Raw genomic sequence first — 25,800 nt, 5'->3', positions numbered from 1 at the left:
ACCTTCAAGATCACCTAATTCTGACCGTCCTGCTGTGGCCAGGAGCACTTTCCACTACACCACATTGCTCAAAGCCCATCCAACCCGGCCTTCAGCACTTCCAGGGATAGGGCAGCTACAGCTTCTCAGGGCACAATTTATCTCCTACGTCTGATTTCTTCCTGTAGGTCACAAGTGACAACTTTTCTGAGAAAGCAAGTGGTTGTTTTTAATACTGGGCAGCTTTTATTTCCATTCTCCACCCACTCTGTTCTCACAAAGCTAGAGACACGACGAGCTCTTATGTTTTATCACAGTTTTAGCTGAAACTCTCCAAAACAACCCATGGCCATGGCCTGAGAGATAGAAGTGTGTACACACCATCCCTTCCTGCAGACTGTATCCCTGGGACTGGGGACTCCATTTCTTTGTAAGGAAGTCCCCAAAGCAGCATCTGCCAAAAGCTGAGTGTATCACTACTTGTTTTTTTTCTGAAAGAGGTTTGCCTGTGATTGCCTAAGAGAAGATTTGCTGGTTGTAACAGAAACAAGATGCTGTGGTTTAGTAGCTGCAGCATGCCATTCAATAGCACACAAGCAGAACAGTTGATTTAAACTTCATGGACATTTTGGATTCTACTGAATCCTGCATTAACTTGGAAAAGCTGACAGTGATTGCATTCTTGCAGAAGATGCTGGGATTTTTCCTGGACTCTCTCCCTTAGAAAGCCAGTATGAATTCAGGCAGAATCAGGTCCAGCAACTAAAAATGTCATTTTGCATTGTCTGCTGGCACAAAGCAACTCTCCCCATGAAATTTAGTTACTTCTGCTGAAATGAGAGATTTCAATTGAGAGAAAGAACATAGAGAAATGCTTTTTGAGAAAGAGGCTTCTCGAAACTTCAGCAGCAAACAGGGCAAGTGTGAGCTCAAATTCTTTTTTTAATGGTGATTTTGTGGTCGAGGCAGCTGAGCAGGTCTGATCAAACAATCCTATCAGACAGTGGCATCAGGAGTCTGCTACTGCTCAGCATGCATTCCTTCTGACGCCCAAGCTGCTGGCAAAGTTCCCTTTATCTGGTGCAGAGGCAGCGGAACAAGGACCACCTCTGTGTCTTACTAAGCCACAGAACCTTGCTGGCACATGGGACACACTTCCAGGCTCCATTCCCACTGACAGCCCATGCCAGAGAGAGCCCTGGTCCAACATTCTATGCTAATTGATTTGGGGGTCCCCTCCTACCCAAACAGTTCTATGATCCTATGAAACTGCAGAGCTGGGTGGCTGCAAAAAGTCTGAATTCACTCTGTGCTTCAGCAGGGATGGGTTTGGACTAGGTGAGCATGGCACCTTGCAGGCGAGGTCCAGAAAGCTTTCTCAGAAAGACCTCATGCTCTAAAGAGCAAGGCAGCAAGAGGATAATAGGTGCCTCAACACCAAGGGCTGCCAGTGAGATGAAAGACAGAAAAGGAGATGGAGAAAAGCTCTGAGATGCCCAGCAGAACACAAGCAATCCTTGTCCCTCCACAGAGGGATCCAATCCTCTGTCCTTAGACATGGGGCTGAAGTAAGGTGTGCAACCTGACTGCAAACCAGCAAGGGGGTCTCAGATACATCCTCGCCTTTTAGTCCCAGAGAAAGCTGTTTAGAAAGTCTCAGCTATCACCTGTCTGCTGTATAAATGGGATGTGCAAGGTGTGTTCACGTTGGCCCCCACAGTGAGACCAAGCCATGGTCAGCCCTGTCTTCAGAAGGCAGCTGTGCACAAAGCCTCTTTTCCTTCCAGCAGACAAGGGGAATAAACTATAACACACATAGGGCTTTGCACAAATCCAGCATCCAGGCAGAGCTGGAGTGGAAGACACAAAGACAGAGCAGAGGGAAGCGAGGCCTCCTCTCACAAGGAGCCCGGTGGGATGCTGGGGGCCTCAGCCCCTCTGGGCACACAACAAGAGTCAGTTCATCTCCAGCTCTCCCTCCACACAAAGCCTTTTGTCCACCCTGCTGCAGACTGCCCTCGCCCAGACAGGCACAGCACTGTCTTGTGGAAGGCCAGCTGATTTTCTGGGCTGTCAGCGGGGGCGGAGACGATGACAGCAGCTCAGGCAACCCTACAACACTCAAATGCCACCAAGTCACACATGGAAAAGCTGGGCAGAGGGGGCTGCTGCTCCCCACAGGGAGGGAAGGAAACCCAGGTGTGTGAGATGCTGGGATACTGTCACTCCCCAAGCACAATTATCACTGCTACCTGGGACTCCTTGTGCTTCATGGCAGTCCGAGCACTGTTCTCTCTCATGGTCAGCTCCGGGCAGATGGCATAACAAGACATACAAATTCCCCACAGTACCTCCTGATGTGTATCCTTTGGGCTGGCACTGAGGACACCAGAAGAGGGACTGGCAACACTGGGGACAGGCAGTGTTATCTATCCCCAGCCTCCCGCAGCCTGTCTTCGTGACAGACACAGCAGCACAGGGGAGAGGCAGAGGACATGGTCTTTGCACAGAAGAGGAAGGATGGGTATGATCACCCTCCTCCCCAAAGATCCCCAAACCACCTCACCTACCCAAAGCTTTTTTCCCTTTTCAAATGGACCACCAGGAGTATTCTAGCAGAAGGTGTCCCTGCCCTTGGCAGGAGGGCTGGAACTAGATCTTTAAGGTCTCTTCCAACTCAAACCATTCTGTGATTCAGAGATAACACTCTGCCTTACCAGACCCACCAGCCTCACAGGAGTACACAATACCAACTCAGCTGCAAACCATCCCTCTGGTTTATGCATGGGGAAACTGAGTCACAGAAAAGCCTCCTTTACTCTTGGGCCTCGCTGGATGCAGAAAAGCTTGGACCTGAGTGCAGCAGGTCTTCCTGGCACCCTAGAGGCTCACAATATCAGGTCTGGGTATATAAATGCTGTTGTGGAGAGGGGATGTTGACTGGGGCTTGACAGCCCTGGTGGAGGGTGCACTGCGCATTTTTAGGAATGCCTGAGAGCAGAGAGGGTGGAAAGCAGTGTTGTGGGGCAAGGGGATGGGTGCACTTACTTTGGGTCTCTTCCACTGGATGCCCTGAATCCTTGACTTGTAGAAGAGCGAGTCGTCGTTGGCGGGGAAAAGCGGGTCCTCAAAGAGCTGCTTCCGCCGCTGGCACTCCTTCTTCAGAGAGGCGTAGCGCTGGTTCTCGTAGGGCTTCACTGAGGAAAACATCCTTCCCCACCGGCTCTGGAGGACAGGCAGAGCAGCAGTGAGACGGGGCACGGTCTGGCCAGGGACACTCAACCCTCCTCTGCAGCATCTGAGTGGCAGCACCAGGACATCGCGGCTGAAGACAGCCACCTCTGAGCCCAAGCGCACTTTGTCGATCCCCCGGGCTGGACAAACAACACCAAACCAGGCATAGTAGTAGATAATAACTGGTGTGCTGCTTCTCAACAGTTCTGTAACTCATTTGGGAAAAACACAGCCCTCAGAGGCAGAGGAGGAGAAGACACCCCTGCAAGATGGGTGTGCCCAGCTCTGGGGGCTGAGCCCTACCCAGAGCACCCCCACCACGGGGCCTCAACTCAAAAAATCACACATTTTATGATTTTGTCAGAGGCCAATTTCTCAGCAGACTTTATCAGATCGGGTTTTAATTAAAAGAAAGGTCTCCTGGCAGAGCACCGTGTGTTTCTGGATTAATTATTCTTTCCTGACAAGTGTCTTGCTTCCAGGGCAGAGATGTGAACTTAGCAATGCAGACAACAGCAGGAAACCATGGCTCAAATGCCCCCCAGAGAGAGATCAGCACCTCTCCATCACGGCTCCATCACCCCTGCCTTTTGGTCACTGGGTACCAACTCCTTTGCTCAGGCACAAGGAAAAGGGGTGCTCTGCATAGTTCCCCACTACCTAACCACAGACTTTTTCCAAAACTCCTTCCATAAAGTTTCTCTGTATCTATTTATAACAGTCACGTACAATCTTTCTCTCTCCCCAAAATGGGACGTCCTTTTCCAAAAGCTGACCGTTAGCAGCCTCAGCCTGGAAATGTCTAGTGTGGTCTCCTAAAGAAATGGGAATGTGTGTGCCACATAACCATGGAAGCATGGAATCATTCAGGTGGGAAAAGACCTCTAAGATCACCCATGCCAGTCATTAACCCAGCACTGCCATGTCCACCATTATGGCACATCCCTAAGTGACATAATCCCAGCTTTAGTCTCCACCATGGTAAAACTAAGGGTGCCCCATCCAGCGGGTGGATGCATCCAGCAAGCTGACCTCTCACGCCTCCTGGTGAGACATATAGAAGCCATGTGCTTGTGGTGGCATCATAACACATGGTGGGATAATGAAGTTGTGATAATGGCTAATTGGAAGCAGCTAACTTGTAAACATCCAAAATCCCAAGGATTATAAGATCACTTACGGCTGGCATCAATTTAAGTAGCAGTGTCACATCCCTTGTTAATGAACCACTAGGATTAGCTGGAGGAAAGTCGGTGTCTGAGAGCTGAACTAATGCCCATTCTGATGCTCCAGGAACACTGCCCACCCAGCCAGCCTTCTCTCCTCTGGGAGAGACAAAAACACTTCACTTACGGAAAGCTGAAGAGCAAAGAACAGGTTTTAATTGACAACATTTATCAGCTTGATTAGCAGCACAAGTGCTCATCACTCAGGGCTTAAGTGAACCCAAAATAATCCCCTTGCTGGCTGCTCCACAGGTCTGTGCACTGAGGAGGAGTTGCAAAAGCAGCTCGTGGGGATTTTCTCTCTCCCATCAGTACCAGATGCTACAAAGAGGCCCGAGTGCATCACCTGCCCTCAGAAAAGCCTTAAAAATAAATGGTCTGATATAAACCCCCAAAAATACACCAAATTTACTCCTCGTGGAAAGGCTGACGGCCTCACCCAGCATTCAAATCCACCCTGCTAAGAGGGCCAGGGAGGGCATTGGCCTTCAGATCTCCAGCAGAGGAAGGGGTGAAAAATAAGGGAGATGTACCCGGGGAGGTCATGGGGACATCCTGGCACTGAACAAGCTCCTTTTGAGCGACAATCGGGCCAAGACTTTCACAGTGACTGCACTCAGTGCAACAGAGAGACACGGGGAAAGGGCCAGTGCTGGGAAAGGATGGTTGACAACTGCCTTCTGCGGGAATACAACAGTCTGAGAGAGGAGGGAGATGCTGTTAGCTGACATGCAAGAGGAATAGCCTGGACACGTGCATGGAGTGGGCTGAGAGACATGAAAGGATACTTCCACGGGAGGTTGTGCAGGAAGAACCAGCAAGACTAGGAAGGAAGCCTGGAAAGGAGGGGAGGAGGGAGGTCTGGTGCCTTTCTAAAAGCCACGCTCAAGTTAAAGGCCGGAGTTTTGGGTTTGATGTAGGAGATGCTGGACACTGCTCTGCAGCCTGTACCGTGGCCAAGGGCTGGCATTTGGCTACCCATTCATAAAATTACTGCTACACCCTGCAGCCTGGAGCTGTGCTTTCCAATGATCCCTGCAACAGTGACTTTCACAAGACACCCTGCGCAGTGTCCATCCCAGGAGAACAGGACCGCAGTCAGCTCAGCCAAGGAGGTCCAGCCTTTCTGATGCCTGAATCTGCCTGAATTTTGCCCTGCTATCCCACCCTACAGTGACTGTCACCTTGCCAGCCATCTGTCCTCGCTGCAGGGCTACTCTCACATGACGGCGTGTGGATGGATTTGAGTCTCAAAGGAAATGCCAAGCAGAAGGGGAAGGGATGCTGTTCAGGATCATTTAGAAAAACAAACAAAAAAAACCCAATCAAACCACCTTGCAAAATAATTAAAAGGAAGGGGCAGAGGGAATGTTCTTAGGGCAGTGTTAAAATTCATTACTCTCTCTAATTTCCAGCATTTCATGCTTACCAGGCTGAACTTCACCTCTGCCACATCAAAATGCCCAGAGGCTGTCTAATTACTCTTTGCCTTTTTGGGCCAAGCTCAGATGCTCCAGGAGCGCAAGAACTGGGTGTTTTCATGCTTGATTTGAATTAACAACCCTACACTTGCATATGCATGTGTTTGCATGTGAGTGGGGAGAGGAATCTGCACTCAGCACTCTCAGCATGGATTTTTATAAACAGTGGTCTGATCACCACCTCAGTCCTGCCATGAAGGAGTTAAACAAGAAACTACTTTGTTGGAAGACTGAGCCAGCCTTATGACTCAGGGGTGTTGTGGACTCCCTTTTTCACCTCCAGCATCACCCAAGTGCTCCAGCTCCTGCCAGCTGCTAACAGTCATGGCTCTAAGAACTGCAACAGGGAGAAGGATTGAAAGTGTTTGCATTGGCCAGGACCAAACACCTGCTGAAAGGCTGTTTCCTCCAAACATCTTCCTCTCCTTGCCTTCCAGCTCAGAGGCTTCTTGGGTGGCTGGCATGGGCTCACCAAGCTTGTGTTATCTCAAGGCTGCAGCCTGGCCAGGAGCAAAGCCTCCTTGCTTGTAGATCCTACAGCTGTTTGCCTCCGGGTCAGACAAAACACTTGTTCCAAAGAACAGGATCTGCTGCCCTTCAGGTCTGTTCCCACTGAACAGGAGAGGGCTTCGGTATCACATTGCAAAAGCACAGGATCAGGCAAGGAGAAGACAAAGCAGGAACCAGGCACACGGCTGCCCAGTCCTCAGCCAGCTGCAATATTATGGGGCTCAGCAGCGGGGTGTCCAGAGCAGCAGGCAGGCTTTTTCTAAATATGCTATTTAAATAATTTTTCACAGCCTCCTTGGGTGTTTCTATTGACAGACAAGCGGCAATACCAGGGTTATCCTTTCACCTACCAACACAAAAGTCCAGCTGAGCAGAGGAAACCCTTTCAATGCAAGGAGAGCGTTACACACTGCTTCTCCAGGACCCAGGGAAGCAGCAGCAGTTGAATTGTTACCCACTGTTCACACTGAACACAAGATAAGCACTCCACACCTCTTGGCCAACAACTTTATGCCAACCATAAAGAAAAAAGCCTCAAGTCATCTCAGAATCATAGAATGGTTTGGGCTGGAAGGCTTCGAGGTCCCCTAGTTCCAGCTCAGCTCCTCTGGGCAACCTGCACCAGTGCCACTCCCAAAGCCCTCTCCCACTCCCAGCTGTGCACGCACCGTAGCTCTGCTCTGCACCCCAAATGGCATGGCCCAGAGCCAGCAGCACAGTGCAGCATCCTGCATTAGCAGTGTCCACAAGGAGGGCAAGCTGAAACCGCACTGACGGAAATTAGAAAACAAGACATCATTTCTTCTCAAATTGACTGTGGTTAACCAGGGAAGCTAATTCCCACGGGAAGTTACAGGTAGCTCGAGTCCAGATGTTTCTGAGCGCAGTTGTACATCTTTACAGAGCAGCTGCTTTAGCCAAAATGCAAATTACTGAGCATTTACAGTGGTTACTTGCTGAAACAAATCTGTTGAAGAACAGAGCACTGAATGTCCCCTTCTGGCCTTTATCTCTTTTCTTCATCAGGTCATATCTCTGTTCTCATATAAGAGCTAAAAGCTCCGCTAGGCTAAAGGTGAAATAATAATTTTTACTCTTAATTATATTTAAATCAAGCTCTGATTTTAATCAGTGATTTGCTACAGCACAGATGGCATCTAAATCAGGACACCTTAAGGTGGCACCTTTCAGCCTGAGGGTTAATCTTGCATGAGCAACCACAGCCGCTTCCCCTCAGAAAATCAGCGCAGTAGATTTAGCCCCAAAAACATCCTGATGGGGCTAAGGGCTGTTGGTTCTAAGTGAGTAAACCCTCTGGCTTTTCACAAGCATGTAAGTACAGCAAATGCTCCCTGATGAATCCTCCTCTTCCTCTATGGAGCAAGAAAAAGCAACACTCTCCCTCTGCAGCGATCCCGGTCCCTTCTGCAAAGCACTCCAAGACCTGCAAAGGAAAGTGCTGTCTAACAGCTGGCTATGTGTCCTAGGTTACAATGTAAAATGTGCCCAAAGTATGTATTCTATCACCATCTACATGAAATGTTGTTGTGCACCACTGTTTCCCGTGCCCCCTCCCTCCAGACTATCTTCTGTTAATGGCCCATCAATACCGTCCTGCATGACTCATAGATAACTCTCCCCAAGAGCTATCTCTGTTTAATAGGCAATCAAGGACCCATTGCAAAACTGATAAAATGATATCAGTCCATTGTGAGATGCTCCGCCCAGGGGGAGGAGCCAAGCATTCCCACCTGGATATAATCTGGGATTTGGGACAGCACAGGCAGCCTTACCCACTGGATTCCCAGAGGACAAGAGCTACCAGACCTTTCTGCAAGAACACTGCTTCAACAAGACCACTTCATCTGGACTGCCACCACCACGGTTTCAGGTTGTATTCTGACTCTGTCAGTGATCTTTTGTACCATTGCATGTGTTTTATTTTATTTTACTTTTTTTTTCCTCTCCTATTAAATTGTTTTTTCTGACTTGGAGTCTCTCGCTGGTTTTGCCTTCAAGCCAGCACACTATGTCTGAAAATAAACTCACAAAAAGAGTCCTTTTGACAAGGGCATGTAGTGATAGGACAATCTGGAATGGCTTTAAACTGAAAGGGAGTAGGTTTAGATTTGGTATCAGGGAGAAATTATTCCCTGTGAGGATGGTGAGGCACCAGCACAGTTGCCCAGAGAAGCTGTGGCTGCCCAGTCCCTGGAAGTGTTCAAGGCAGACTGGATACGGCTCCGAGCACCCTGGTCTAGTGGAAGGTGTCCCTGGCCATGGCAGGGGGTTGGAACTAGAAGGTCTTTAAGGTACTTCCAACCCAAACCCTTCTAGGGTTGTATGAATCAAGAGCAATCTTTCATTATAAAGTGCATTTGCACCCCAGCCAGGGAAAGGGCAGGGTCACACATCCTGGCAGAAAGCTACTGCAAGTGACTCCACATCACCAAAACACGCCTGGCTGTCAGCATCTGCACAAAATCAACTGGAGATAAGATGTCACGCTTGGAGGCTGTTTCCGGCAACGCACAGTGGTTTTTATCATACTTGCTTTATTTCCTCTGGACTTTTTTCCACCAGAACATCACTCCTTTGTGGCTTAACAGCAAGATAACAGCACAGGGAGAGACATAGCCCGTCAGCAGGTCTGTGTGCATGTGCAGGATTGGGATATTTTCTTCCTGGGAAGGCCAGGGTTAACAGGAGGGTCTGGGCATCCTTGAATGCCCATCTCCTTCAGGAGGAGCAGGGTGTGCTGACCAGGATCTCCCTTTCTGCTTGGATGACTCACGCTGGGACAGAGGCCTTTGACTGGGGAGTTCCTCATTCCTCGCAGCTGAGTCACCGCTTGCAAACACGGCGATGTTGGAGCTGCAGGAGAAAAGGCAGCCCCACGCAGGGAACACTCTCATAACCCTGTGCTGGCTCGAGTTCTGCCTGCCCAGAGCTTTGCACACAAATCGGGCTTGTGGCACCAGCCAGACTGGCCCAGCCCTCAGCACAGGCTCTAAGATAAGAAGGGACCAGGACACACGGATGAAGGGATCCCGGCAGGGGAATGAGCGACAAGCTCGAAGCAAAGCTGGTGGCAGCATCTCCCGCTGGATCAGAAAATGCAGGAGGCTGGAGGGATGAAGGAATAGCTGGGAGAGGAATGGAACAACAGCAAAAGGTGGTGGCAGAAGGACAGACCCAAAAGCAGCATAAAGAGTGAGGCAGGAACGTGCCACCAGGCAGCCAGCCTTGGCTGGGGGAAAGCAGAGACGTGCTGAATATATTCACCACTCGGGGTCCATCTCATCCCAATCCACTCCTGGTTTGGGAAGAACACAGAAGCTAAGTTTTGGGTACCCTCCACATGCTGTTTGATCCCTGAGCCAGCGTCACTGGCTGTATTATGTTAGGCTTGTTTCCCAGGCCACAGCAGGGTTAAAAACCTTTGGAGATCACCAGGAGTTGCAGGACAAGTAAAAGGTGAATTAATGGGTGTTACCAACGCCAAGTCCCTGGAGAGAGCCATGACTTCACTAACGCCTCATGCCTCAGCACAGCACACCCTGACCCTGGTTAATAATTGTAAGGAGCAGCACAGAGCACCCGCAACACCAGAGCACTCCCAAGCTCTCTCCGCAGCCAATGCAGCCCCCAAAAAAACCCCTTTGTGCAGGAGAAGGCAGGAACCTTCTCCAGCACACGACACTGCTCACGCAGAGCAGGTTTTCAGGCACTGGAAAAATACAGCCAAGGAAGAGCAGGCTCACACATACAGAATCGAGCCACCTGCACCTCTGGTCATCCAGTCACATGGCTGCTGCTTAGCCCAGGAGGGCTGTCACCTCACATGAGGATCACATTGAACACAAACCACATACCCCATGAGGTTACAGAGCTGCTGTGCCCTTCCCAGCATCCATTTTGATGACCAGGAGAGGAGAGGACACTAACTTTGCAGGATTGGACTGAGAATGTATTTTTATTATTTATTCAGTGTTTCTAATTGAACAGCTAGACCAGCTCCTTTTAAATCCAGTCACACTGACTCCACTGGAAGCCTTGCACCACATTAATACACTCACACTGGTTTTCTTTACAGATGGGCAAAAAAATTGCAGTCTAAAGGCAGACCTGTACCTTTATGAGATGGACAGAGGGAAGGACAGAAGAGTCACAGGGCACTGCTTGACATAGCCATGTCAGCCTTTTTCTTGGGCATTATGGGTCACAGAGGTACTTATCTGAGAGACTGAGGAGCTGGAAAATTCATTCAGAAAACTCATCATTAGTGCAGATAAAATGCAGCACGTCTCCATGCAAATGCTGTGCTTTCAATAGCTTCCGCAGCCTCTGGGATGATTAAAGCAATTGAACTTCAAGCGACGAACAGAGACGCATGCGGGAGGAGCACGAGAGATAACGGGGCTGCAGCCACTCTGTAGGAGGGTGAGGAGAGGCAGCTGGGTCCTTCAAGATCATCCCTCCCAGGCTAGCTGTGATGTTTGTCCTTCTGGCTGACTCAGAGCATCCTTCCTGCAGCTTCAGCCCTGATCACTTCGTGCCACGCCCTGTCTCTCTCTGGGACTGCTCAAGGTGAGGATGGGATGGGGTTTTGAGCAAGCTGCTCTAGTGGGACGTGTCCCCGACCCCTCCAACCCAAACCATTCTGTGATTCTATAACAACACCATCCCCAAGGCAATGGGTTTCTTCTCTCTCCATCACCTCCATCCCCTGCTGCAGGCAGAGCCCAAAGCTCTGTCCCAACAGAGGCCTGGAGGTACAACCAAGTCCTTCAGGTCTCCTCTTGAGAGGCTCCTGGCCATTCCAGAAATGTATCCCTTGACCTGCTCCACTTCAAGCAGGATAGGATCACCTCCTGCAATTCCAGTTGATGGGGGCACTCCTCTGCTCCTGACGACAGGCTCCACACCACAGGCTTTGTCCCAGCCCTACAGCTGCTGGCCTCAAGTCAGGTCTCAAACCTCTGCCAAGACTCCCAGCTTCTGCTAATAAACCATTTTAGGAATTTCTCTTTGCCTGACCCAAACCTGAATAAAAGCACCAAGGCACTCTGGTCCACTTCTAACTCGGGTCCTGCATGTTCAGTTCTCTCTTTGACAGACCCTCAACTCCATTGCCAGTCACTTCCTGAAACCCACATCCTATAAATTCCAAAGCCACAACAGCAAATATCAAACCACACCTGGGTACTGACTGATATGAACATTCTCCTTGTCTGTAAAACTTTCAGGACTGCCCAGAATGATCTGTTAGTTTTAAATTAAGCTAAATTTACCTCCTTTTCCCTCTCGGTCTCAAATGAATTTTTCTTTCTGTGACTATTCTAAAGTGTCCTGAGCACAAAAGTCATATTTAAAGGCTTGCAGCAACTGACAGTGCTCGTGCTTTTGAACAGGCCTCTCTTAGGCAGATTGGACCCCCTCAAATTGGTGAGATTTATTAGAAATCCTTGTTACTGGATCCACTCAGTTCTCACAAGCTGAAAGGTCTGAAAGTAAGTTCCCACTGTCTTAATTTGAGCTCTTCAAACTCTTTCTGCCTCGGATGCTGCAACTCCTCCAACCTCCAGCCAGCTTTCCCCCCTCTCCTCTTATTCCTTAATTTCAGCAGTGCTGCCCTTTTCTAAACACAGAGGTAAGAGTTTGCCGTACAACCCTTGGAGCAGAAAGGCTGCTGCTTCCTCCAGGCAGGGACTGGACATAAGTTTCCCTCCTCCTCCAGGGGGATGGATCCAGGTCACAATGCTGAGCACTGCACGTTTCCTCCACTCAGTGTTCCAGATCACAGAGTAATGGAACGGCTTGGGCGGGAAGATATCTTAAAGGTCATGAAATTCAACACCTTCTGCCATGGACAGGTACACCTCTCACTTCTCAGATGAGGATTCCTCCTCTTATGAAGACCTATTGCTTTGCTGCAGCCCAGCATGGCTGGTGCTTGCCCCTGCTACCATGGCTGCCAGCCAGATCCACCACCCTGCTCTCACCCCCCAAAAAATGCCCATCACTGCTCTGATGTCTGTCTGGATTCTCTGCACAGTCAGGCTTGTCTTCAGGAGGTGGCTCAGAGCATGTTCCTAACCCACACTGAGCACCAAGCAGGAGAGTGTGGGCTGAGCACAGTGCTCTGGGATCAGGATTAAGCCCCCTCCTCCTCTCCCAGACATTACCCTGCCACAAGTCCCTGCTCTGGTATCTCTTCAGACACTCTCTCTCACATTGTGGCAGCTCTGAGCTGGAGCAGCGAGTCGCAGAGTGTGTATGAGATGTGCCCTGTGACACAGGGAGGAGTTTCACTCCCCTGCATGGGACAGGAACCTGACACGGCCCCGTGTTAGATGCAATATAAATCACCACTCTCCTGCTCCCGCATGAAGACCTGCCAGGATCCAAAGGCAACACTTGCTGGGCAAGCTGCCAGCAGCCACCATCCCCATCCTGCACTCATGCAGCAGTGGTGGTCTGGCTCTGAAAAAGTAGAGTTTGCAGCTGCAGCTTTTATCAAATCAAAGCTTCCCCTTGCTCAGCAGAGAAATCACCTCCTTTAATCACCCCTAAGCAATCCTCACAGTATTTACATATGCTCAGACAACTGGTAGGACCAGCTCTTCAAGGATTTGGGAGCAATGAGCCTGAAAACATTTCATAGGAAGCTTTTGAATATCAGGGTGTGCCTCAGAAAAAATAAAGCAAATGAACCCCAAACCCTGAGAGACAAACAGACACGCACCCTTGGTCTCTATACAGGAATGGAGGAAATGGTGGAACAGCTCGGGAGGGGCTGTGAAGGGATGGAGTCAGCCAGAGCCACCCACCTCCTGCACCATGGAGTCGGGGAGCTCAAACCAGTGGAAATGTGATGAGAACTGGGACGGAGGGTGCTCGCCGCAAGGGAGGGATGCCTTTTGTCACCCAGAGAAATCACTGCACGGATTACTTGGAGATGTAACAAAAACACTCCAGCGACAAGCACAGAAGCACAGCGCATCGTGGTTTAAGGGAAGGTAACGCAGGAGCAGAGCTGGAGCTTTGCCCTTTTCACCTGGAGCTCAGAGAGACCTGCTGCTGCCCATCATGCTGCAGCTACACAGCACACATGCTACATAAGCAATATTCTGTGTACATTTCCTGATGCTAAAAGCATAGCCCTTCCCTGGTCTGCTGCAGCCTTGTTTGAGAGCTATGTCCAGGCTACAGGATAAACCCTGATGGAATCAACCAGCGCTGCAGCCTCCCTCACAGAAGGATGAGCTGCAGCCACGTAAGGAGAAAATTTCGTAGAATCACGGAACCATAGAACGGTTTGGGTTGGAAAAGACCTTACAGACGATCTAGTTTCAACCCCTCTGCCATGAGATATCTTTCACTAGACCAGGTTGCTCAAAGCTCCATCAAACCTGGCCTTGAACTCTGCCAAGGATGGGGCATCCACAGCTTTTCTGGGCAACCTGTGCCTCAACATCCTCACAGGAAGGAATTTCTTCCTGCCATCTAATCTAAACCCACCCTCTGTCAGTTTGAAGCCATTCCCCCTTGTCCTATCTCTCCATGCCCTTGTAAAAAGTCTCAGCTCTCTTGCAGCCCCCTTATGCTCTGGAATGTGCTCTAAGGCATCCTTGAAGCCTTCTTTTCCGGGCTGAAGGATTCCAACTCCCTCAGCCTGTTTTCATAGTGGAGATGCTCCAGCCCTCTGACCATCCTCATGGCCTTTTCTGGCGTCTTTCCAACACACCTGTCTTCTGCTGGGGGCCGTGATAAGCTGAGAAACTCCCTGCACGGTACGGAGAAGGAGCCCTCTCCCACAGACCATTTCAGAGCTTCACGCCACGATTTCCAGCCTCCCAGCATGGGGCAGGCTTAAGGTGGTTGGGATGCTTTATAGTCCCCTCCCCCTTTAACCTTGGTTCCCAATGGGTGGAAGTCACAGGACAGGAGGGAACAGAGCTGATGCTCAGATGGATGGTGGAAGGACTACAACTGGACATTTCTGCACAAGGGCAAACCAAGGGGCGGGGAGAGCTTTTCTCTGCCAGAGGAGTATTTTAAGGCAAAATGCATCAAAGCGTTATTGAACTGGGACACAGAAGCTGCAGGCAGGGGCTGAGGAGCACGGTCCAGCCCCTCTGAAGGGCTGGACCAGGCCCAAAGGAGCCAGTCTCTGACCTAGATGCTGCAAACCCTGCGGGCTCCCAGCATGGCTTTGCAGGGGTATCATCTGTCACATCTCAGTCCAGGAAGATCCCCAAAGCATGAGGATCTGCAGCATTGGCTGAAAAGCCAATGCATCACGCAGAAAGGCAAAAACAGTGAAGTCTCCTTGGCCACAGAGTGTGGAGCAGAAAGGATTTTTTCCCAGAGAGGGTAAAAAACTCAATGGCAACCATTCCTATTTCCCTCCACGACCTCAAGAAGTCACCCCTATGTCAAAGGGGTGCCTCCTGCAGGGTAAGCCAGCTTAGTAGGAATAAGCTATGGATGAAAAGTCTCCATGGTGTAAAAGGGAGAGCTCAGAGCAGGCAAAGGGTTAACGCAGCCAGACAGATGCTCTATCGGTGAAAAATGTAGCTTCCATGAAGCCACTGGGTCTGTGTCCATTTTCTGCAGTGCCCAGAGCCTGGCCCTTTCTCCCTGGGTAATCAACTGGAAGTGAGCAGAGCCGGAGCAGTCACAGCCCCTCGCTCCCTACCCGTGACACTGCCTGCAGGGCTGGGAGATGCAGGAGCACCGTCCTGCCCAGAGCAGGTCAGCACAAGCCCACTGTGGAGGCTTGGTGCCCCACAGCCCCTCAGAAGAGCAGGTGAAGGTGAAGGCATGAAGACATAAGTAAGTAAAGGGTGCCCAAGTGTGCCCTGCATCACCACGGCACGAGCAGAAGACAAACAAGCACCTCTGTGTGGGCTTCCCTGCTGAGGGGGTTTCACCTCTGGACATCTGCAGGGAAAGGACTTGACACCTCTGGAGATCAGTGAGGAGGAAGAGAGAGTGTGCCTGATCCCAGCCTTCAAGGCACAGCTGCATCCTTCTCCTTCTCTCTGTATTAACCTGATGCTGCCCTGCTTGGAGAAGGCATTAGGAGAAGAATCTCAGCATCTCTGGACAGCCAAAAACATCCGATAATTAATGCACAAGCGCGAGCAGATTTAGAGGATGCACCCGTTCTTCCTATCATCGTACCCCAGCACGAATGTTGTCTAAATCTCCTCTTGGGATCAGAGCCAAAGCCTTCTTTAAAGCATGGATGCTTCAATATTAATCCACACAGCAACCGGGAAAGGGAGAGATGGATTCATTTTTTTTGAGGCATAATCAAAGAAAAAAAATTATCTCAGCTGTGCTACCTCTGCTTCATGGCTGATCTAGTCCCACATCAAGAAGATGGTGAGACCTGCTTGGCTAACACAGCCCTTCCCAAAGGAGGCACCAGGACAGGGTGTCTGGACCACAGAGTCCCGGCCTCCCACACTGACAAAAGCTAAGACCTCCTTATATCACAGCCAAGCACCTTGCAAGAGAGGTGATGTGCTCTGATTCACACTCTTCGACTCCCCTCTGATGTGACACAGTTGCAGAGACACCAGATAAGGCTCCTAAGCTGAACTGAATGAATTCACACCCCAGCACCAACACTGCCCCCAGTGTAATCGCTCTTCTGCCTGCCTGGAGTTCACCCCTTGGATGCATTTGGAGTCAGCAAGCACATCCCCTCTCTGTCTTTGTTTCGATGGGCTTTTATAGCCTCCTATAATAGCTCCCCATCCCTCTGAGCAGCTTCAGAGCCCTTTTCCCTGCACCTGCTCCAGGCTGAGTTAATCCCTCTCAAGCACCAGATCGAAGAGCCTGGTCCTTCCAAGTTAACTCTTCCGTATCCACATCCTATAAACACCCTTTGCGTGTTTCCCTTTGCCTTTTTGCAACGCTCCCGGGGGCATCCAGGACCAAACCAGCCCTGAACCCCCAGTCTCGGCTATCCCAACATGATTCCATCTCTAAACACAGCACAGAGTCCAGACGTGGCGTGCCCCACTGTACAGGCTGGCATACAACTTAGGGGCCATCCCCACAGCCTGAAAGCCCTCCTGGAGCTCAGCTGCTCCCCTCTGGATGCGCACCTCATCCACCTCTCAGCCTGATTTCGCAGGCAAATCTCAGCATGAAAAATGAGAATAAGCTCAGACCCTCCCTGAAAGGCTTTAAGCAGATTTAACCTCTGCTGCGTGGGCTTAATCTGTCCAGCAGCGCCCTTTGTCACCTCCCGCAGCCCCACCCCCGGCAGAAATGTTCTCCACTGACATACTCCCGCATGCACCATGTAAACTGCTGGCACATCCAGGTAAAGGGGACCTGGAGCATCACCTTTCCCTAAAAATGAGAGCACAGCTACAGGTACTGACCTGTCCCTTCAGTAATAGTTCTGGGTTCCCGTCTCCCTCCACCCCAGAGGCTTGAGAACACCCACGGTAGCTGTCCACAACCACCTGAAAGCTCCCTTGACCAGAAAATGCCGTGGTGGACACGGCAGCTGGGCAGGGATTTTCCTGGGCTTGTGGCCACGTCAAAGCCACACCTAAATCATTTCATGCAAGGACTGGGGTGCTGATAGCAGGGTGGACTTGAGTCTGCCACAAACCTCCTGAGTGCCTTGGTCATGTCACTTTTCCCCTACTTCATGTGTCACTGCCTTGCAGATGGCATTATTCCTCCTGCGTGTCACCATGGTGTCCTTACAACATGACAAAGGCACTTGATTTCTACTCTGAGCAGGGCCTGCTAGAGCAAGCCCCACTGGCTTCCACAAAACCTGCTTTTCCTTTCCCTCACGACTCAATCCTTAGTTCTGGTGCCAGCAAGAAAGTTTTTCCCAACCAGTTCTGGCACATGGCTGCTGGCAAGCATGGGCCACCGAGCGAGCCAGCCCCCACTCCCACAGCAGCACCTGTGCACACACACCCGTGGCAGGAGGGGTTCAGAGCTCACATCCACTCCTAAGGGTAGAGAAAGGGTTTCTGAAACAGCATCCCTCACTGCCTCTTGGGTTTTATAACCCCACTGCCTGGGTCATGGGCTGGAGCTGAGACCCAGGTGATTCACATGAAAGAATTGCTTAAATAAGTGGCAGGGTGCTGATGTTCCTGGGAAGAGCAGAGGGAAATAGATCCCATCAGGACAGATGTGGCTGTAGCAATACGTTGCACCAAGCAGGAGCTAAGTGGTGAGAACTTGGATCAGGCTCTGCACCTCCATCCATGCCTGACTCTGCTGCTTTACCCTGACTTAGTCTTGCTGCCCCAAGGATGCTGCCAACAGGTGATACCTGCTCTCACCTGTATCCCAAAATCTGCTCCTCCTCAATTCACTGCTGCCCTGAGCAGCAGGGCCAGCCAGGCTCCCTGCACCTCGGGCTACCCACTATCCATGTGCAGAGCAAGGGGTGAGAGGTGCAGCTCCAGGCACCCCGTGTTGCCTTCCCTGCAGCATAACACCGGTACAGGACGCTTGGAATCCAGGCTGACCCCGGCAGGATACGAGATGGGGTGGAGATAAAAGGTGCCCTGGGGAAAGCCTGCAGCACGGTCCTTGCTGGATGCAGAAGACAGGCAGCTGAGGATTTAAGAGCATTTCTCCGCCACACACTGAGCTCGCTGCTCTGCTTCCAGCTCCATTTGCTGTGACTGCACTCCCCACCAAGCTCAGAGCTCACACAGCATCCGGGCAGAAATGGTAACGGGTGACAAATAACTGGTAATATATCCAAGCATGACACAGGGTGGATCTGCAGAGCCAGGCGTGCAGCCCACGCTCACCTGCAGCTCCCAGAGTGGGAGGTGGGGGATACGAGACCAGAGCCATGACCAATAGGACACCCTCTGCTGGAAAGCACCAAGGTGGTGTCTTAAGCTCAAAATAACATTTTTCAGAGAAGGGAGAAAAGAATGGGATTTGGGAAATCCAGATTCATATCTGTTTGGAAACCCCCAAAGCCATCAGTCTCCTGCACCCCAGCAGCGAGTTAGCCTCTCTTGAGAGCAGGTGCTCTCTCTCGCCTTAACTTTCCAGGAGACCTTCTAAAAGCCCCTGCGGCTGTCCCAAAAAACGGAACAAAGAACAATACTCAAACCTCAGGATGTTTTTTTCTAGGCGCAGAAATCCTGCTCTCCAGCCAGCGCCGAGGCCTCGGTGCTCAAAGTTTCTGTCCAGCCTGGTTCCACAAGCTGAACCGGGGGGCAGCTGTGGGGTTTTAACCATCCGGGATGCAACTTTCCTATGCACCACGCCGAGCACCCCGCCTGCCCGCACCCCCAAAGAGCAGCGCTCACACCAGCTCTTGTTGAAGGCAAGGGCAGCGGCGAGGAGGAGGAAGGTGCCTGCTTTTGGCTTTTTCCTCCCCAAAACCCTTTACACACGCTCAGATACAAACAGACGGTGCCTCCCCCCAGGAATGCAGCCGCTACCCGGCACCCAAAGCCACAGGTGCCCCCGAGCATCCCCCGAGGACGCGGCGGGACCCCCGGGCGTGGCGCGGAGCCGTCCCTCCGCGGAGGGAGCAGCGGCGGGGCTGCAGGGACGAGCCAGCCCCTCCCGGGGCCGGGAGTCGCCTTACCTGCCCGGGGCTGGTGCCGGTGCCCGGTGCCGGTGCCGCCGCTCCCGGCGCGCCGCTGCCCGCAGCGCTTCTCCTCCCGCAAGCACCGCCCCGACGGGCGGGCAGGGACGGGACCGCGCCTGCGCCCGGCCCCCAGCGCGAGGGGAACCGGCACCGGCACCGGCACACGCCGCGGAACCCGCCACCGGCACCGCGAGGGGCTCCGGGAATGGGAACCGGGAACGGGGATGGGAACCGGGAACGGGAACCGGCACCGGAATGGGAACCGGCACCGGGAATGGGAACTGGCACCGGGGATGGGAAGAAGCACCGGGAATGGAAACCGGCCCTAGGAACCGGGAACGGGATCGGGAACGGGACAACGAAGCGGCATCAGGAACTCTCACTAGGAACGGGAACCGGCGCCGGAAACCGGCGCTCCCCACTGCTGGGAACTGTGGTCACTACTGGGAATGGGAACTGCCACCAGCCGCTAGTGGGAAATGGGAACGGCTCCAGCTGGCGCTGGTCCAGGAGCTGGGGACCAGTCTGGGGAACTGGGAACTCTGCTGAGAACCAGCATCCGGGTCCAACATGGCTCGGGCACCAAGAGCTGGGATCATCCAGAAAACGGGCCCATCAGTGGGAACAGGAGCTGGCACCGTTCTGGGTAGGGAGCAGGAACGGGGAACTGGGGCTACCCTGACACCAGCAGCACCAGCTGGGAACTGGAACTGGCACCAGCACCTGCATACCTGGACGCTGGCACTAGCCACTGGGACCTTCCAGCCACTGGCACTTAGCCCAGCATTGCCCTGGCACCGGATAATAGGACAAGGTCCCACTGGCACTGAGAACTGAACAAACTGGAGCACCATGCTGGGCCACCTAGACACCAGGGAGCTGGGAAGCATTGGGACATAACTGATGGAGGGTGCAGGGAAGAGTCATCAGAGGCTGCAGGATTTGGGTGCAAAGTGCACATCCCCCGTTAGGAATAGCATGGGGCATGATCACAGAGGTTGAGGAGATGTGTTTTCCAGCCCAAGACCAAAGTTAATCCCCTTTTCTCTTCTGTAAGAGGGAAGCTGAGGCACTGGGAAGGGGGGGGGGGGGCAGGTCAAAGGCTGGGCATGCACTTGGCCTACCTGCACATCCATGGAGGTCGATGTGCAACAGGCATTGTGGGGCTGGTGGTGGGGCCATGGTGTCCAGACTGATGGAAAGCTTCCCCAGCTCACAAAAAGACATCCAAGAGGGGAGAACCAAACAAGAGCCACACAGAAGCGCATGCCCCTCGACGGGAAGGAGCCAGTGAGGTTTTACAGACCCTCTGTCAGGGCAGCTCTGATCTGATGCGCTGACTTGACACACAAGCTTTATTGGTAGTGTTCAGGGTTGATCATAATTTAAGCCAAAAATAGATGGCACAGGAAGAACAATTAAAGAAAACTTTTGGAAGTGACAAGAATAAACTTCTCATGTTTAAAATCATGGGTGATCAGACTCTTCTAAACAACAATGAAACAGGGCTGCCAGCGACAGCATGAACGCTTAAGGACATCTGCTTGCCACATTAGAGGTAATGCAGTGAAATTTTGGTGATAAAATTAGAAAGGAGGACGTGCCCAGAGCAGCACTGGCCTGGCACAGGCTTCTGTTCCCATCGAGGTGTCACCTGCAGCTGTACGTGGTCACCACGAATCACATGAGTGAGTCACCTCCTCTAGGACCAGCCATTTCCTCCAGTATCTCATTAAAAACCCTCCTGAACATTTCATGTTAAGGTATTTTCCTGCTAGTTTTGTAATTTCATTACTTATTCAATTCATGCAGCATTTGTGCTACAATTATTTAATTTGTTTATTAGTTAAATGAATAGGAAAGCCAAAAACCTGTAGTTCCACGAAGCAAAAGCTGTTTGGCAGCAAAAGCTGTTTTCTAACATTTTCCTTCTCTTTGCTTGTTTCCCCCTCTCCCCCACAGATCTCAGGGCTGCTCAAAACCAGGTGTTTCGTGCTCCTCTGTTCCCTCCCCTCATCCAAATCACCCAAGAAAATAACCCTGACCCCTGCTATATTTAGGTCTCTAGCCTGTCCACGTGCAGTGCTGAACCATCACCCCTCCACGGTGGGAAGCTCCAGCAGCAAAAGGCAAAGACCAAAGTAGAAGACAAACCCTCAGTCTCTAATGATTTTTAAGGGGGAAGAGTAGACCCTAAACAGGTCTCCAACCCCAGAATCTCCTTAACAGCCTTAAAACCAGCAGCCAGGCAGATTAGGGCAGGGATGGATGGTGCTGCTGCCCCCTGGCAGGGCAAGGAGAGCATAGAGCCGCCTTTGATTTGTGACGTGCTGTAATTGAGAGTCGCTCCATCAGTGTAAATCAATTAATATGATCCATCCTGCCCCTCACCAGTAGAAGTACCTCTTGCCCAGTTAGCCACTGTGGGCTTGCTTTAATAAAAAGTAATTTCCTACTGAGCCGTTTTGCCAGTTTGACCCCAGAGCTGCTGGGGGCAGGATCTCACTGCTGGGGACGTGGGGACAGAGGGGCACAGGGTGTCACCCGCAGAGGTGATGAGTGATTCTGTGCAGAGCAGGATGGAAGGATTAAAAAGAGGGGAAAATGAGAAGAGAAAAAGGACTCACCCTTGAGACAAATCAACAGCAGGAGCCTGGCTTTTATTTTGTTAGCAGGCTGGAAAGCACTTGGGAAAAGCTGGAAAACATTAGGGAAAAGCTCTTCCAGCACATTTAAGCAGCAAGTGGGTCCCCAGACGTTCTTCTTGCCCCACAGGGACGTGGAGCCTCAGCCTGCACTCGTGACAGGCCCAGATCTTCCTGATTAACTTAGTTGCATTTTCGATTTCAGCCTCGGCGGGGGAAGGAAAATTATGTAAATACGATTTATCATGACACTTCTGCTCACGGACACGTCTCCTCAGTGTCATGCAAATGAAGCCACAGTGACAGGGCTGACATGAAGGCTGTGGAGGGGAAAGGAAGAAATAACAAGGCTTTAAAAATAAGTAGGAGTAAGGTAAAAGGCAAAGTGGATGAGGAAAGCTGCAGCTGGTGATTGCTCCAACAAATAGAACTTCATTATTTACTCTGGGATTTCAAAGCGAATGACTTAGTGGGGTTTTCCTTCCTACCATGAATATTTATTGTTCCTTCTCATACAGGGTACCCCCAAGGTGAGATTTAATCCCGGGACGGTTTGAAGTGAGTGTCTGCCCAAAGCAGTGGGAGTTGAAGAACTGCTCGGTCCTGCCATCCCCGCTCCTACAAGGCCAGCTTTCCCCTCCTGAGGGGATGTTTGGGTGAGAAAAGTGAGATGATGACTGCAGGTGGTTGGTTGGTGCCTGTGTCCTCACTTTCACGGCATGGAGATACAGGGAGCAACCTCCAACAGCCTCATCCCCACGGCAGCAGCTGCCTGCTGAGAGTTCTAAGCACTGGTGATCCCATCAGGTTGCAATCTGCAATCTGCTGCTCCTCTTTGAAGACATCACAAAATGAGCCTCTGGTTGTCCATGTGCACTTGAATTAAACCTCATTGTTCTGAATTCTGCAAAGTTTTTTGCCCGTGAGTTGTAGCCTCTGGAATGCCAGTAATGTATTCTCTCCTTTCCCTCTCCACATGATTGCAGCATAATCTCCTACTCACTTGATTTATTTAAGCAGGCCTTCAGATGCTCCAGTAATGGGAGTCATTTAGGTCCCTCTGCAGATATGTATTTATTTATTGCTGTTCATTTAAACTGCAGAGCCAGTTGGCAGGAGAGATGCAAGACTGGGGTCACAAGGATGTTAAATTATTCGCTGTCAAAAATAGCTGGTTGAGAAAGTTAAATTAAGCAAGGTCATTCAAGGTCATAGTCAATCACCAGTGGGAGGAGATGGGCATTAATTAGCTCCTTTATTTATGGGGGTCATCATGACCAAAGGACCAGCAGTTGTGACAAAAGGCACACTGTAGCAGCTCCTCCTATTTTTGGCAGAAACAGCTCTTGGATGAGAAGCCAAATGCTGCCCTTGACCACCACGGAGAAGCTGAGGCTGTTGAAAGGCAGCTGTGACGTTCAGCAAGACCCTCTGGAGCCCCACAAAGCATGGGTGGGGGACTTTCCCCTTTCAAAGCCTGTCTCAGGGCTGAATTCAGCAATGCCCCTTCCACAAAAGACCTTTGCCAGAGGCTGGGGCAGTGCTTAGCAGCAGGGAGGTCTCAGAGGGCACCTGAGATACTTGGAGATAACTTTGGTCACTCATGCAGGCAGGCCCTCGCCTGAGATTTTGCCACCTCTCTTGGCAGACAGTTCAGAAGCTGCATATCCATTCTTCTCATACTTGTATTTCATTTCCCATTTGAACTTCATCAGCATCTTCTTGCTACCGTGAGACCTCGTAACACCCTTTTCCTCCTAGTTTAAGACTGCCTAGGGTCAGGCCTCTCCTCCCTTTCTACTCCCCCCTACCATGCACTGCCAGGGACATGACTGAGTGGTGGACTGGCAATGCTGGGTTAATGGCTGGGCTCAATGACCTCAGAGCACTTTCCCAACTTCAGTAAGCCTATGATCAGTTTAAGCAGGAAATTCAGTTGATAAACTGGGTAGGAATAACCTGAGGTCACTGGCAGCCCAAGGATCCTCACTTTGTAGCTTGTTGCACGACCATCCCCAGGAGAGCAGCGTGAGCACAACTGCCAAGTATTTAATGGCAGCAATGACATCTCTACCCAAAGTTCTGTATTGGCATGATGAAACATTATGGAAAGACCCCGTTCATCCTGAAAAGACCCCTTTATTCCCAGTTTCTGCATACAATGCAAGGTGGAAACCATAAGGCCCGATGAAAGCACCGTCTGCTCACTGAATACATTGGCCACGGTTCGGGGCGCACACGCCCTGTGAGCTGCGCCATGGCTGGCTGGCAAAGAGCTCACGCTAATTGAGAACTCTGCTGGGAAATCCATACCATTAATTAATTGTCTTTATCAGCACTCACTACTGCACAGTCACAAATCAAGCATCTCTCTAATGAGCTGTCTGCTAGCAAAGCAACATGGAAGGCAAACAGCGAGAAGCTCCTTGATTAGGGGAATGAAAATCATGGCACTGGGGTTTGTACTGGAGGAGAGGGTTGATGCTGCACCTGAGATCAGGGTGGGAGCTGTGGCCCTGCTGAGACTGACCTTTCCCTGAAAATCTAGCTAGGTAAGTCAGCAGAGGAAATGTTATCTGGGATCGTATCTACAGAGGGTAACTCAGGTATCACAAGCCAAGCTCTGGCAGCACCTGGCTGCTTAAGCATTTATTCCTTTCCTGTATGCTGAATCCTCCTTGAATCCTTCTTCTTAGGGGTGACACAAGCATGGGAAATGGGGCTGAGGTCCCCAGTCCCACAGCCATGTCAGCAGCCTTTGCTCAGCACTGCATAATCAGAAGAGAGCTGGACTTTAACACCTTTCCTACTCTGCATCACTCATCTCCTATGTGAGTGCTTCACAGAACCACAGAATGGTTTGGGTTGGAAGGGACCTTGAAGATCACCTAATAACAGCCCCCCTGCCATGGACAGGAACATCTTTTGCTGGAGCAGGTTGCTCCAAGCCCCATCCAACCTGCCCTTGAACACATGCAGGGATGGGTAGGACCTCTGTTACAGAGGTGGGCTGAGAAAGTTGGGGTTGTTCGGCCTGGAAAAGAAAAGGCTCCAGGGAGACCTTAGAGCACCTTCCAGTGCCTGAAGGGGCTACAGGAGAGCTGGAGAGGGACTTCTGACAAAGGCATGGAGTGATAGGACAAGGGGGAATGGCTTCAAAGTGACAGGGAAGGTTTAGATGAAATATTAGCAAGAAATTCATTCCTGTGAGGATGTTGAGGCACTAGCACAGGTTGCCCAGAGAACCAGCAGCTGCTCCATCCCTGGAAGTGTTCAAGGCCTGGCTGGATGAGGGCCTGGAGCAACCTGGTCTTGTGGAAAGTGTTCTGTCCATGGCAGGGGGGTTTGGAACTAAGTGGCCATTTAGTTCCCTACCAACACAAACCATTCTACAGTTCCTGGCCACAAACCCTTCAGGACTTTGGTCATCATTCAGCCATGACCACCCTCCTGGAGGGGGCCAGGGCTCAGCTGCTTTGGCAGGAGTGCACCTCTGCCTGAGAGCAGACAGTGCTGTAGAAGTTCAGACAATGACCTTGATTTTTACACAGGATTTTTCACAGTGAGAAGCAAGGTTGTTTGGAAAACAAGCAGATTTGCCAGCAATCCTACATTCCCCAGAGTAGAGAGGAATGAAAGCAGCAAATGGCACCACTGTCCTCTCAACTGCTCTTTGTTGACGACAGGTCAGAAGCCACCCTAACAAATGCTGACTCCAAACAGTTCTGACAAGCATTTTTCAGGCAATTTGCCTGCTGATCCCATTCTTCACAACAAAGCAACAAAACAACACCACCACCACCACCACCACAATTAAAAAAAAAAATTTTTTTTTTTTTTCCCCCTTCTGCCACCATCTCTGCTTTCACCTCCCAGCAGAGAGACATGGAATCTCCTGATTCCAGAAGCTCCTGAGCTGGGCAAGACAGAGCTGCATATCAAGGCCCTTCCACAAATTTCTTCTTGCAGATAAGTAGCATGTTGTGATATAAGATCTTGGCTTGACAAGCCTAAATCATCCCTGGGATCACTTGAATTACTTTGGATTTACACTGGTATAACAGAGACCTAGTTTTACTTGATAAAAGCTTCCCTCTCCTACCAGA

The 25,800-nt window shown here is 51.0% G+C and overlaps 1 protein-coding gene across 3 annotated transcripts in view; it reads right to left on the bottom strand.

Moving 5' to 3' along the window:
- The window catches only part of CAPN5 (calpain 5), a 70,141-nt gene that overhangs the window by 33,709 nt on the left and 10,632 nt on the right, over positions 1 to 25,800 (bottom strand). The window contains exons 1-2 of one of the 3 annotated variants that reach the window (XM_040056382.2): positions 21,677 to 21,802; positions 3,028 to 3,204 (exon numbers count right to left, since the gene is read on the bottom strand). In XM_040056382.2, the coding sequence (XP_039912316.1) occupies positions 3,028 to 3,189 (162 nt within the window). In that variant the 5' untranslated portion in view covers positions 3,190 to 3,204; positions 21,677 to 21,802. Of the gene's footprint in view, positions 1 to 3,027; positions 3,205 to 19,046; positions 19,127 to 21,676; positions 21,803 to 25,800 lie in introns of those variants that run through there. The other 2 variants (XM_040056381.2, XM_058419544.1) reach the window with 2 other exon arrangements.

This window comes from Hirundo rustica, chromosome 2 (genome assembly GCF_015227805.2).
Source record: "Hirundo rustica isolate bHirRus1 chromosome 2, bHirRus1.pri.v3, whole genome shotgun sequence".
NCBI classification, from domain to species: domain Eukaryota; kingdom Metazoa; phylum Chordata; class Aves; order Passeriformes; family Hirundinidae; genus Hirundo; species Hirundo rustica.
This window is presented reverse-complemented; position numbering and strand designations above follow the sequence as displayed.